The following is a 14,146-nucleotide window of genomic DNA, read 5'->3' as shown; positions in this document are numbered from 1 at the left end:
ATTAAAAGCAATAAGGGGAATGAAACTCGAAAGGGACGACAGAGGAGGACTGACAGCTTGAGCGTGCGTACCTGTGGTGGCGGGGGACGCCACCCTCTCATAGTGGTAGGGGTTCACACACACGCTGTCGTACTTCAGGTCGAAGGCATACTGACAGAACTTCACATGTTTCAGCTCGTTCTTATGGAGGTCGGGCCAACGCCACAGACGGGCGTAGATCACGTGAGGGAAACCTTTCCTCCCCGCCACCTGCAGACAGGCAGGTGAGAGACAGACAGACAGACAAACAGTCAGACAGACAGACAGGAAACATCTTTCATGGAAATTTAAATAAACTCTGTGAGAACAAACTGAGTCACAGTGAGCAGGGGTTACCATGGAAACATTGTGTGTGTGTGCGTGTGTGTGTGTGTGTGTGTACCAGGTGATGCAGGGTTAACCCGTCACACCAAACCACGACCATGACATCATGTCTGACCTCCCGCCTGCTTGTGTGTGTGTGTGTGTGTGTGTGTGTGTGTGTGTGAGACAAACAGACCTCAGCACACTGTAAGAAGATCATCTGTGTTTATTTTGAACAAGTTTAGTTTTATTTATCTTTTATTTTTGATTTTTTCTGACTTTAACATAAAAGCAAAGGACGAGTTTTAAACACATTCTAACTACTGTACAAAAACACAAAGAGCAGCAATTACAAGAATTTAAAAATAATAATATTTCTCCAAATTATTCATCTGGACACAAATTACTGATAAATTAGTTTATGAGCTGTAGTGAGGATCAATAAGGAAACACAAAATAAAACTATAATATAATGTTTATTTATGGAGCTCAAAACTATCAGCTATCAGTATCATCAAATATGAAATCTGATCAAACAGAGAACATCAGACAGAATAACCAGATAGATTTAAGCAACAGAGACAACTCATGTAAAATAAAGTGACTCGTGATTATCTTTCATGTGTTTTAGGAAGACATTAAAAACATGAGTCAGCATTTTGTTTTCAGGCAGGTCTGCAAATGTAACATATCTGTGATTTGCAGAAACCAAGCAGCAGCCTCGAAGGCTGAAAAATGAAGTCAACGCAGTAGTGCCAAAAACTGCAGTTCCTCAAATGGCCGCTAGAGGCTGGCTCCAAAAGCGAGTCAATCCACATAAACCCTCATGTTAAAAAGTTCAACTTTACAGCAGATATAAACATGTTTAGCGCCTGTTACAAAAATAGTTTTGGTCTCCATAGCTAATTTTAACATTTATGACAAGTGTACAGGGTTGAATTTTTGTATAACTCATTCGTTATTCGTTAAAATTATTAATATTTAAGGGCATGGTCATTTTGAGTGACGGGCTGTCTGCAAGAGCAGCTTTCTCACACAAGGCATTTGATCTGGTCCTCTTGTAAATGCTGCTGTGAGAACACGAACCAACTCTAGGCAATTATACAACTTTGAAACAAAATTAGTCCCTGATTCAGACCAAAGGAGACGACTCTAGGGCTGAGAGCACCCTGAAATACAGGAAGGGACCACGTCATGAACAACCTTCATCTGAGACGTACTGTTGTTCTGTTTGGTTTAATAAAGCTGAACTCTAATTGTTCAAGATGTTTCAATCAAAACTGAATAAAACAAAAAAAAACTAAAACAACAAACAAAACAAAGTCTCAGACAAGTTGATTTGTAAACAGGTGAGATAGAGTCGCCACATTAGATAATTTCTACAGGTGTGTCAAGAGTCTGAAGGTTTCAGAGTGAAGACACACACACACACACACACACACACACACACACACACACAGAGTGCAGCAGCCTATCAGAATGTGTTCTGTGTGCACAGGTGAAGGGCAGGGATAACAGTCTGCAGACAAAACACACACACACACACACACACACACACACACACACACACACACACACTGTAAAAATAACATCGTCTTAACAAGTCACTCAGCTTTAACACAAATCAGCCTGAAGACAAAACTTTGTGTTTTTTGATAAAAAGAGTGGAAGCTTTAAGAAGCCTGTGGACACACAAACCAAAGGAGAGAAGTCAACTACGCCTCCCAGAGTGCATTTCACCAACAAACATCCAATCATACTACTATACATACTAACACTACGAGCGACACAGTAAGAGCGTGACCAGCTACATATCGTCACAGGCTTGTGTGTGTGTCTGCTAATGGCCACAAAGCACCTCGACTGAACGTCTTCTTAAGTTTGTATTTGGCCATAAAGGTATCTGTTTGTGATCAATGTCAGGTAAGCTTGTTGGAAAGTATTGCCGGTTCTGGGTGGGCTGGTCATAACGTGACGAACCAGCGTTTTGGGACAGTTATTAATAACTTAGACTGTAACACTGTGCAATAGTCCACCTTCCCCTCTTTCTGTCTCACACAGCGAGCAGCTTCATCATCAGCGCTGCTGCGCTTCCCGGTTTCCATTATCCAGTTTTTGACAAGGAAAATCAGTGAAAGTCTGACATATTTAAATCTCTCATGTCATAATTTACAGTAAAAATATTTCCCTTTGAGAGTATATAGGCCCAACACTGTGTCCTAACAGCAGGCAGGTGCTTCTCTGTCCACACAGAATCTGTTAAATATACACTTCTGTTACGTCATGTAAATAAACCACTGTACCCGTCAGCTGTGTGTGCATGTAAACAAACCATGTAGGTTATAAGCTGTTCATCTGAGATCATACTGATGATGTAACCACCTGAAAGATGGGTGAGTACTTGTTATCTTCCTACGTTTGTATTTTTATAAACAGAAATCACATTTTATATTGTGATACTTACTGTATATGACAGACAATACAGCCAACAGAAAGTATGGTGGTATTAGTGTTGGTCATTAAAAGAAACTTTCAGCTCCAACTTGTGGGTTTGGTTCGGGTCATTGATTAATGCATATATGTTTGCAGGTTGGGTGATGCAGATTTGCTCTCAAAAGGGGATGGGTGGTGGGATGTATCAGTTTTAAGGTATACCGTGATATAAAAGTTGATGGTTATCGTACTGTGTACATTTGCCTATCTACAATATTTTTAAAAATGCAACTGGACGGAGAATCTCCATTTTATTTTAAGTTATTTTCAGAGAGGAGACTCTTTACACAAACTTTCATTGACAAAATGGTTTCAAGTTTCAATTCAAACTTTTATTTATTCTCGAAGGACATTGAGGTTTCCCTCATTTCCAGTGTCGTCGAGATTACAGACACATTTGAACCACAGCACAATAAAAACAGTACAGAATAATCACTGTGAACAACAATCTCATCAGTGACCAGGTAGATAAAATAGAATCAGGTAAAACAAATTATAGTAATAAAATGCTTGTCCAACCAAAAATAACCCTGCCATTTTCATTCCTGTAAGGATCATATAGATAATGATAATATAAATTCTGCATGAAACCGCGATATTTTCTAAGACGGTTATCATATTGTCAAATCTCATAATGTTGCAACCCTCGTTGGTGTGGGTTTAAAAAACCCTGACCCCCGCATCACTGATAGAAATAGTTGTTAACATTAACAACTATTAAATACTTCCTTAAAAGCACTAACAACGATGATGTTCTGTAGAATTATTTAGCCACTTGTTAACAACCGCCATTTTTAAAAGAAGCAAAAGCTTCAAAATTCAAGAGGGGTATTTACTGACATATTTAATGTCACAGAACTAAGGCTGGACAATATGAAGATATCATAATGTTATCGATATTTGACTATGTATCCTCTTAGATTCTGTATATCGTTGTATCGTGATATGGATAATTTTTACGTTCATTTTAAAGGCTGAAATAGAGTGAAGTGATGTCAGTTTATCAACTTATCAGACTTTTTATTTGTTTTAAAGCCTTGCCTGAACCCACTTAGTCGTTAGATCCACATTGTTGATGATTATTAATCTAAAATCTCATTGTGTCAACATTTTCTGAAAAACAACAAAAGTCACCCCTACAACTCTGTAGCACCAGAGAGGATATTTGGTCAGAAATGTTGTGATGTTTGATTTTGTTTCACAGTCCTAGCATTAACGAAGTGCTTTCGAGGAAATTTAAAAATATCGAGATATATATCGTGTATCGAGATAACCCTAACCCTAAAAACATTTTGATAATATAATAGATTTTTATATAAGATATAATTTTCAGGATTTATCGTCCAGCTCTACATAGAACAAAACGTAAAAGTTTCTTAAGCATGCAGACCTTATTTCAGGCATCTAACCTAAAAAATAAAACAATTTAAAAAAGCCACTGACATTGAGACAAGGGAACCGAAAGTGCTAAAATGCTAACTCACCTCCAGGTTTTGGGACTCATTCCTGAACCACTCTACTAGCCATTAAAACAACACATAAAAAACACGTAAATTTAGGACAGCAGAAAGCAAAACAAACAGCTAAACAAGACATAAACCTTAGAGGAGTAAGGCAGCATTCTGCAAAGTAGGACACGTAAAAAGCAGACAATCAGCATGAGCAGTTAAAACATGACGACGTAGAATCCCACTACAGACGACGGGTAAAAACCGTAAGGGAAACAATCTGACAAACTGAGACAAAAAGCCAGCAAATGAGATCAGACAGGGAGAACATGCAGTGACTCTGTGTGACGGCAGGTCTGGTTGTTATTTAACAAACTCTGAAACACACACACTTCTCCATGTATGCAGATAGAAATAAAACTAACACCTACATTAACTAAAGAGTTTTCTTTTGAGCCACTGAAACTGTAACGTCTGGAAAGTTATGTTCACTTTTGATGCTGTGTCTTCCCCTATACATTGCTGTTTGCTCCTGATTGGACGGTGCTATAGAGCTATAGAGTTTCCTAGCAACGGATTTACACTTCACCAGTTTTAATGGTACAACCTGATTTGGTGAATCATTGGTCTGAAACTAGTTACTGAGAACTTTTTACAGTGTAGAAACTCTGTGGTGAGATCCAAGAACAAACTCTAGACGTGCACACATTCCCGTCTGTCTGCACACACTCACACACACACTCACACACACACACACACACACACACACACACACACACACTGTCTGGCTTAAGTTAACCCGGCCCCTTTCCTGTGTTTCAGACAAAACAAGCCAGCCTGCCCTTCCTCCTCCTCCTCCTCCTCCTCCTCCTCCTCGTCCTCCTCCAGGCGGGGAAACACAGTCAGTCCTCAGTCTGCTCTCTGACACTCTCATATCAGTTTTCTGTTTGGGTGTTTGAGGGTTCTTCAGGTTCCTTTGATCCATTAAAAGACTTTACAGGTTCTTGACGAGGATCCACTGGTTCTCCAGGAGGCTGCGTGGCTTCTTACGGAGGTTTCAGGGTTTTTACAGAGACTACTGGCATTATTAAAAAGTGTTGCAGGTCCTTGATAAGGGTTTGGGTTTTTGGAGCAGTGTCAAATGCTTCTTGTGGAACTTCCAGGGGAACTTAAGGAGGTTTCACGGGTGTGCAGAGTTTCTTGATGAGGTTCCAGAGTGTTCTGAAGAGGTTTTGTAGAATAGTGGACAATTTGATGAGCTATTTTAAGAGGATTTTAAGAATGCTGCAGGTGAGCTTGAAAAGGTTTTAGGTAGGGCTGGACAATACATCTTAAAAAAAAAAAATGCCAGTATTTTTAGGCTATGATGCATTACACAATCTAATTTTTGATATTTTGAAATCTCCAGTAAACTGCTATAAATTACTAAAATACAAAATTATTAAATTAACAATAAAGTTGATTAAGCAGCTACTGTCATAATAAAGTTAAATAAAATCCTGTTATAATAATGTTCAACAATGTACTACTTTAATAAACTTAAATGGAATTCTGTTACAATAAAGTTAGGTACTGTTATAATAAAGTTAAATAAAATAGTGTTAAAGAAAAAATAAAATATAAAATACAGTTACGATTAAGTTAAAGTATTGCCATGATAAAACTGAATAAAGTATTGTTATAATTAAATAAATCAAAGAGGAACCACAGGTGCTTTTATTCTGAAACACCCAGAGCTTTTGTTCTGAACTTGAAGCTTTCACTCAACAGTCAGATGTTAGCAGTTAGCTGAAAGATAAACTGTTGCTGCCGCACCTTCAAACGTGAAGTTTTACTCGCTGTGAGCTGATAACAAACAAACAGCTCACAAGTTCAAACATTAATCATATTTACAAGTCGCACTGGTGCTCCATGGTCACAAAATGTGACTAAATAGTTTCAGTCTGGAGCCCTGCTGGTACAAAAACACGTACCTCAACCACTGACATCACAGCGCCGTTACTTGTGAGGATTTATTCACTGTAAGCTGGAAACAAACTTTCAGCTCTCCAGTCCATGTATTTATAATATTTGAAAGTCACAGTGGTGCTCCATGGTCACAAAATGTGACTAAATACTATGTTAGAAAGTGACCTGGATGGGTGGAGGAGTGTGTGTGATGTATCATGTTTGTGAGTCCTTCTTTGTGTGTGTGTGCTTGTGAGAGCAAGAAAACCGAAACGAAATGGGGCACGTTTCAGATGATGACAACATGTGGAGCCTTTGCACTTTATGCAAGTAAGTGATGACATCAATTTTGGCTGGCGTACCTTGCGCCATGGACACTATAATGAGGATAACCCTAGCTAATAAACCAGAGATTTGAGTGATATCAGATGAAGTTTTCAGCTTGTTACACTTCGCTCAATCTTCATCTTACGTCTACTCCAAATGATTTACACGAGGACGGGTGATTCGATTTTACCATCACTTGTGACCGATGTATCTGCCTTTATCTAACGTCAAGTCCACATTGATGCATAGTCATGCCAACATATCTGTTTTTCTGGGGTTTTGAGAGTGTAGTGAAATGAAGTAAAAACAAATCAGGGTATTGGGCGATATTGAGAAGACATGTTGATTTAGATCAGCCTCAATAGCAGCATCTCTCTTGTCTTTCGCACTCACCATAGTTGTTATTACTCCTGCCCGTGGTGCTGGTTGGCTCATTAAGTCACCCTGCTGCGCTCATTGGTCGGTCTTTTATTTTAACTGAGAAACCGCTGTTTCATGGCACGGTGCCAGACAAATTAGTCAAACCATCCGGTGCAGTGGACAGATTCAAAAATCTGGACTCAGGCAAAAAGCGGAGCACCGTTGTGGCATTTTGGAAAACAAACAACATGGCTGCAGCTGATGCCAAACCTTCTGTTTAAGTTCCAATTGTGATGGCAAAAACTGCAACACTACTTCACGGACATATTGATGCAACACCATCACTGCCCATCTCTACATGCTGTAGTCTGATTACATTTGTTTGTTGCTCAGCGCTACGTCACGTTGTGTTGCTCTGACTGGTTGTAGATCTATCCAGTTGTGTCCAGAGGCATTTTGATCTACCGTCATTGATAACCCAGCTTGGAAATCTAAAATGAAGTGAGAGGTTTTAGAATGACTTGCATTAGTGATTTGGTTTGGCGATGGCAAGCTATGAAGATTCAGGATTTTGACGAGAGGTTCAGTGTTTGGATGTGAAACCTGCAGAGGTTCTTCAAGAGAGTCCAATGATTCTTGAAGTGCAGTGGTTCTCAACCTTTTTTGCATCACACATTAGATCGTGGACCCCCATTTGGTAAGATTTTGCTCCAGGCACCTCCATCTGAAAGGATTTTGTTTCTTAAATATGATTACAGAAACTACAGTTGTGAAAATAACTGAAGGAAGTGAAATTTGTGATCCGAGTAGTCCCTCTTATGAGTCTGACTCACACTGGGTTCACTTCTGCAGTGAATTAAACAGTGAAAATAAACCATTCCCCATTTTTCTATGAAACCCCTGGATCCCCCCTAAACGGACCCCTGGTTGAGAACCATTGCTTTAAGAAGTTCTTTGGATTCATTCAGAGACTTCACTGGTTCTTGAGGGGGTTTCACAGGTCCTTTAGGGAGCTGCATGATGTGTCCAGGCCTCCTCAGAAAGGCTCTAGGGTTGTTGATTGGGTTTGGTATTAAAGGAACGATACTGGGGGAGGTTCCAGGGGTACCTAATGAGGTTCTAATGTTGGTTGTGGGTCGCAACAGTTCATCAGATGAGGAGGTTTCAGTATAAAGAATAATAAAGGAAGTTATTGAGGTGAGTTCAGGGTTCTTTGGAAAGCTCCAGAAGGGTTCTTACAGTACTGCTGGAGGTGACAGGAACACCTGAGGAGGTTATAGGGTCACTGAGGGGCTGTAGGACCCTTCATTGGGTTTTGCAGGTCCTTGAGAATTATTTGTTGGGGGGGCAGGTTGAAATGGTTTTTATGGAGCGTCCTTTGATTCTTCGGTCAGTCCAAAAAATGTTCTGTGGGTTCCTGTGGTGGTTCTGTTGGTTCCTGATTTGTTATGAATGTTATGTGAGGCTGAACGTGGCTCATGTGAGCCGTCTGAAGTGTGATCCATGTTTACATCCTCTGGTCTGATAATTACTGTCTGACAGTCTGTGACACACCCAGCTGTCTGCTGCTCTGACTCTGTTCGACTGTTCCACATTTTATTATCCAGAGCAGCAGAGAACACGTGAGAACAACGTAAGAGCAGCTGAATCTGTGAGCACTGAGACATGAAACATGATCATGTGACTGTTCACCAGGTGTAGGTCATGGTCATCGGGAGGAAGTGAGCTGAACTCTGATTTATTTCTTACAGATCTAATCAGCTGCTCTGAGCGACATGATGCTCGATGAAGGTTTCACTGGAAATAAACTGTGACAGAAGATTACATGTTTATTCGTCCAAAGACAAACTGGTTTTAAAAATAAAGAGAAACAAAGACTAAACTGAAAAATAAAAACGTCTGGATGATGATCACTGAAATAGAAACAGAGGTATGAAGCTTTAAACACTTCAGATCAACTGTCTCCACAGCTCCACTTCAACTCATTTCAACTGCTGTTATCTCTTCCACTGACACTTTCACTGCCTTCACCTCTGTAGTCCCTCCAACCCTGGCTAACACCTGGCCTTACTATTTAATGTCAAGTTTAAAAATCAGCATTCACTCCCATGAAAAAAGACTCTGCATTAGTTACGGGTATTTATCAGCTACAGATCCGATGGCTCCAATCAGAAGTGATGGAAATATGATACCTGGAAGGACGCTGACGTGCTTACTACTGCTTACTAAACTGTTTTCTGGCCTGTCCGTGATGTTGAGCGTGACACACCAGTAAAAAAAATAAAGGCAGCCTCATCAACTGCAGAGCCGTGTACACAACTCTTATCTACTGGCAATAAGAAAGCAGTCCATCGCCTACTTTCAGCTGCTTTTCCCATGTTTAAAAAAAACACATGCACTAATTTGGGTGGAAAAGAGTTTAACAGGAAGTATTTCAAAATCTTATTAAACTAAACAAAATACTCTCGTTATTAACACCCAAATCACTTGAAGTGTTTTCACTGCTTAAATTTCAACTGCCACTTCAGATGACATCTTTAGGTGGCACTACATGTCTTTCAGCACTTCTGTTATAACCACAGTTTCAATGTCCATCAGTATTTTGACTGCCACTTCAAACTCGACTTCAACTTCCTTCAGTATTTACACAATTTCAGACGTTTAAACAACAGACTTTTTGTTCTAAGCACACAGAAAAACTTTCTTCAGGAGATTTAAACTTCTCAGTTTTATTTGATGTTATATAACTTAACTATTGCTGCAATCAAAAGCACCTTATACACTGCCTCGTCAGGGCAGAGTTGTCTCGCCTCTGAGCCAGGGATGGAGGTAAGAACAGCGCCGAAATGATGTCTGAATAAACAGGACAGCAAGCAGGACGGGATCATGGGTGGCATGGGTGTGACATTTTGACAATGTGTTATGTATGTGACCCACCGCCTGGAGATTTAAAAGGCAGCTGGTAGCAGTTAGCAGCTAACTCAAAGAGGAAGAACAGCAAGCAAAAATGTATGTAAACAGGTAAAATAATGAGGTCCAGGAGCTCCAATTCAAGCAGAGGGCAAGACCAGCCATCATGTAACAGAGACGATAAATGATTGTTATTGCCATTTTTACTGTTTATAAAGCACTGTCGACATGTGTGTTATATGTCACACTAGAGGCTGACGCTGTTGTGTTAAATGTCACGTCCGCCCTGCCTCTTTTGATTCCTCGATGCAGGGGGATGCTGTCTAAAACCTCACACTGGAGCAGCATGATGCTGCCTTCTTTGGTTCTTTGTAAAAACGGAAAGGCGGCGTAAAGGAGGGACTTTGTAGCGGCCCTGTAGCGCGATCTTTGAGTAAAAAGGACTATAGACGGTAGAGCTTAGATTCTCTGGCTGAGCCTGAGCCCGGCCCGGCCCGTGGGCCCAAGCCGGGTCGGGCCAGGACCCCCCACTCCTCTGATGGGCCCAGGCCAGGCCCGGTCAGATATGAGAGAGAGAGAGAGAGAGAGAGAGAGAAAGAGAGTGTCAGATATGAGAGAGAGAGAAATGGCTACAGGTTGGGGGTTGCAATTCACACATACAGAAAGAGAGAGAGAGGGGGGTGGTAGCGATAAGTGGGAGGGACAGCGGCTTTCCGTGCCTCCAAAAAATATGCCCTATTCATTCAGTGTTTACCCAACACGCTCAATAAACTCGGAGAGTGCAGGAGAAATGCGCTGCCTGTGTGGACAGTCAAGCGCCGACTTCCGCAGCACTAACGCGCTCGGTGTGTCCTTAGCGTTAATTATAACAGCCAACTTATTGAAAAATGTCGGGTTTAAATCGGGCTCGGGCCCATAATTACAGTTAATTGGACGGGCCAGTCCCGGACATAACGTGCACGGGCTCGGGCCGGGTCAGGCTGAATTTTTTGGGCCCGATCTAAGCTCTAATAGATGGTAGAAATAATGGACGTAGCTACTGTGACATCACCCATCGGTTTGTGGACTCTTGTTTTTAAGTCTCGAGTTAAAAACATTTCCAGTGAGGTGACTCTGTCTCACCTGTTTATAAATCAACTTGTTTGCGATTTAGTCCCAAACAGACCCAATCGCCAGAATAAAAGTTGACACTGTACGTTTCTGCCATAGACTGTATAAAACAACGGACTGTGACGTCACCCATTGGTTTGTGGACTGCTGCTCTGAATCCTGGAGTTCCGCATTTTGGCAGTTGCCATGTTGTTTTTCTGGAGTTAGAGGTGACTGTAGAGACGCCTCGCAGACAGCCTGTCACTCAAAGCAGCCACGTCCTTAATTATGCCTAATTAAAGCCTTAATAAAATGTAAATAGATATGTTATATAAAAATTCACCTGTGAACACCTCTGTTGTCATTAATGTTGAAATTGGCTATCGAGACCAAATCTGTTTTTTTGTACCAGGCTGTAAACATGTTTATTTCTGCTGTAAAGTTGGACATTTTAACACAGAGGTCTGTGGGGAATGACTCATTCCCGGAGCCAGCCTCAAGTGGCCGTTAGAAGAACTGCAGTTTTTTGGCAATTTCATGTTGGCTTCATTTTTCAGGACCAGAGGTCGCCAGTTGGTTGCAACTAATGACTCATTTTATGCTAATTATTTTCTTGATCAATCATTAATCTGTGAAATGTCAGAACTCCACACAGCCAAAGTGACGTCTTCACAATGATTTAAAAGGTATTCAGTTTACTGAGATATATATGACAAAGATCTGAGACATTTAAGAAGCTGTAACCAGAAAATATTTGATTATTTTGCTGAAAAAAAAAAGGACTGAAACGGACAACAGATGATTAAAATAGCTGTCTAATTTCCTGGTGATGGACTAATCAGTTAATCGACTGATTGATGCAGAATTAAATGACTGAAGTTTTATCCAACTGAAGCTCAAATTCAGTAGAAAATGTGAATGAATGCTTGTTTCCATCCATTAATGTTCAAGCATCACAAATGACGCAGTCTGAGTCCTACCTGCAGCCGTCCATCCAGCGTCCTCTGGATGGTGACACACTTGCTGGGATGGACGCCGTTGGTGGTGACGGCTGTGATGAGCGAGTCCAGCTCATCCTTCTTCTCCTTCAGCTTCTTCACCAGACTCTCGATGGCCCGCTTGGCGAAGCCCTCGTTCTCGGCTCCCTGTTGGTGGCACATCAGGCTGTGGACGATGCTGAGGCAGGCGTCTGCGCTGCTGGGGGCCGGGCCGACCGACATGGTCACTGAATCTGCATTAAATTAGATAATCCAGAATTGTTTGAATTTTAGGGAAAATGTGACCAAAATTAGATTTTTTCCAACTTTACAATATTTGCTGATTTTCTTCTTCTACGATGATAAACTGAATCTATGTTGGTTGGGCAAAACAAGACGTCACGTTGAACTCTGAGAATTAGTGACACGCTTACAGAATCTAAATCTAACAGACCAAATGATTAATGTAGTCATCATGAAAATCATCATGAAATCAATCAATAATGAAAATAATTGTTAGTTGCAGCCAAATATTATAAAATGCACCATCTGTAATCCTGAGTGTGTCAATTTTAAAATGCTAAGGGACTGTTCTTTACCTGTAAGGGGGAAGGGGTGGTGCAAAAAGGGGGAGGCATGTCATCTTGTTAACGATAATACTGGTAGAATATTTAGTATCATATGAAAAATTTATATTGTGATACTCGCGATATTTCGACTTGTTGCATGTTGACATCATACTGTTACCCACGGCAACAACAAGCATGGCTGAAAGTGAATTATTATCAACTCCGATTTGGTTCCAAAGAGAGGAGCAGCTTCAGTAGTGTGGAATAAACTGTGGCGTCCTGAATGTTTTATGAACAGCCCCGGACTTCTCAGACTCTTTTAGTGACTTACCGCTCAGAGGGAACTCATTCAGCGGCTCCTCTGGCAGCAGCACAGCGTCTCTCCCTCTCCTCTCTCTGATTTTGTCATAAACCTTTGGTAATGTAAACCTACGTGATGCTCGCGGCTCGACAACAAACTCCATCTATGTGAATGTGTGATAGTTGTGGTATCATAACAGCCTGTCACAGGTTACAGCGTGATGATTAGAGGAGAAATGGCAGAGCATAAAGGTCCAGGTGGAAAAAAAAACCAACTCAATCATTTAGGATTTTACTAAAAGAAGGAAATCAGCTGTTGATTTATTTTTTAAATGTGTAATTTGTGGTAGATTTTATTTAGTTGAAATATTAATACTGTAACAGAATCTGAATCTGAGTTACTAGTGTTGTTCACAAACTAAAGAAATGAGAGATCATTTTTGTTCAGTTTTTACTAAATATTTTGAAGGAAAACTGTAAAACTACATCACTCATTTTGTTGTAATTTATGTCTTTAAATTAATAATATTTTTAACTATTAAATAACTAATTTTTCATATCGTCATAAACATCGTCGTGTTACAAAAATACCCTGAAATACTGTGATATTATTTTAGGGCCATATTGCCCACCCCTTGTCACACCACACCTACCCCCCTGTCTCTGATAAGTAAAGAACAGTCCCTTACATGAAGGCATCTTCTTAATATCTAATTTAATCAATTTTGTTTCCACAGTCTCCCTGCAGGTAGACTGGGTGAGAATCACTTTAACTACCAACAAAAATACTGACATAAACACACAACATGTCCTGAATCAAAGAAGCTTCAGTACCAGTGATGTGATCAACTACAGCATTAGTACAATAACACAGTACAGTCGCACAGACAAACACATGAGAGGGTTTTTGCTGCATGTTCTGTAAGAATGCTCCATAAGAGCGATCAGCGATCAATATAAAGAAGTGAATTCAGCCCTGTGATGCTCATCTGCATCAGGCCTGTTTTCACTTTCACTGTGTTGCATCACGTCTCTGATTATTCATCAGTTTCTAACCTCTGAGTGACTCCACATGTTCTCCTCTCATTACTGACCAACCAGTTCATTTCATGGTTATACTGTATATATCAATAGCATGACGTCAAATGTCCATATTTAGTTGTCAGTGATGTCACCAAACTGATTAGTTAGTCTGACCATCAGTCAGTGATCAGCAGACTCATTTGCTGTTGATTGACTAATTGATTAATGATGTAATGATCACTGCAGCTGAGGACCAGAGAGACTGGTTGACATACAGACAGACAGATAGATAGACAGACAGACAGACAGACAGACGCTGTTGCATCAACAGTTGTCAGATATTAAAGCAGCCGTATAGAGT

The 14,146-nt window shown here is 40.5% G+C and overlaps 1 protein-coding gene across 1 annotated transcript in view; it reads right to left on the bottom strand.

Moving 5' to 3' along the window:
* The window catches only part of LOC125893932 (acidic leucine-rich nuclear phosphoprotein 32 family member E-like), a 32,494-nt gene that overhangs the window by 18,163 nt on the left and 185 nt on the right, over positions 1-14,146 (bottom strand). The window contains exons 2-3 of the mRNA XM_049584922.1: positions 11,897-12,147; positions 72-249 (exon numbers count right to left, since the gene is read on the bottom strand). Coding sequence (XP_049440879.1) covers positions 72-249; positions 11,897-12,136 — 418 coding nt within the window. The 5' untranslated portion in view covers positions 12,137-12,147. The remainder of the gene's footprint in view (positions 1-71; positions 250-11,896; positions 12,148-14,146) is intronic.

The sequence above is a fragment of the Epinephelus fuscoguttatus genome, linkage group LG8 (genome assembly GCF_011397635.1).
Source record: "Epinephelus fuscoguttatus linkage group LG8, E.fuscoguttatus.final_Chr_v1".
NCBI lineage: Eukaryota > Metazoa > Chordata > Actinopteri > Perciformes > Serranidae > Epinephelus > Epinephelus fuscoguttatus.
This window is presented reverse-complemented; position numbering and strand designations above follow the sequence as displayed.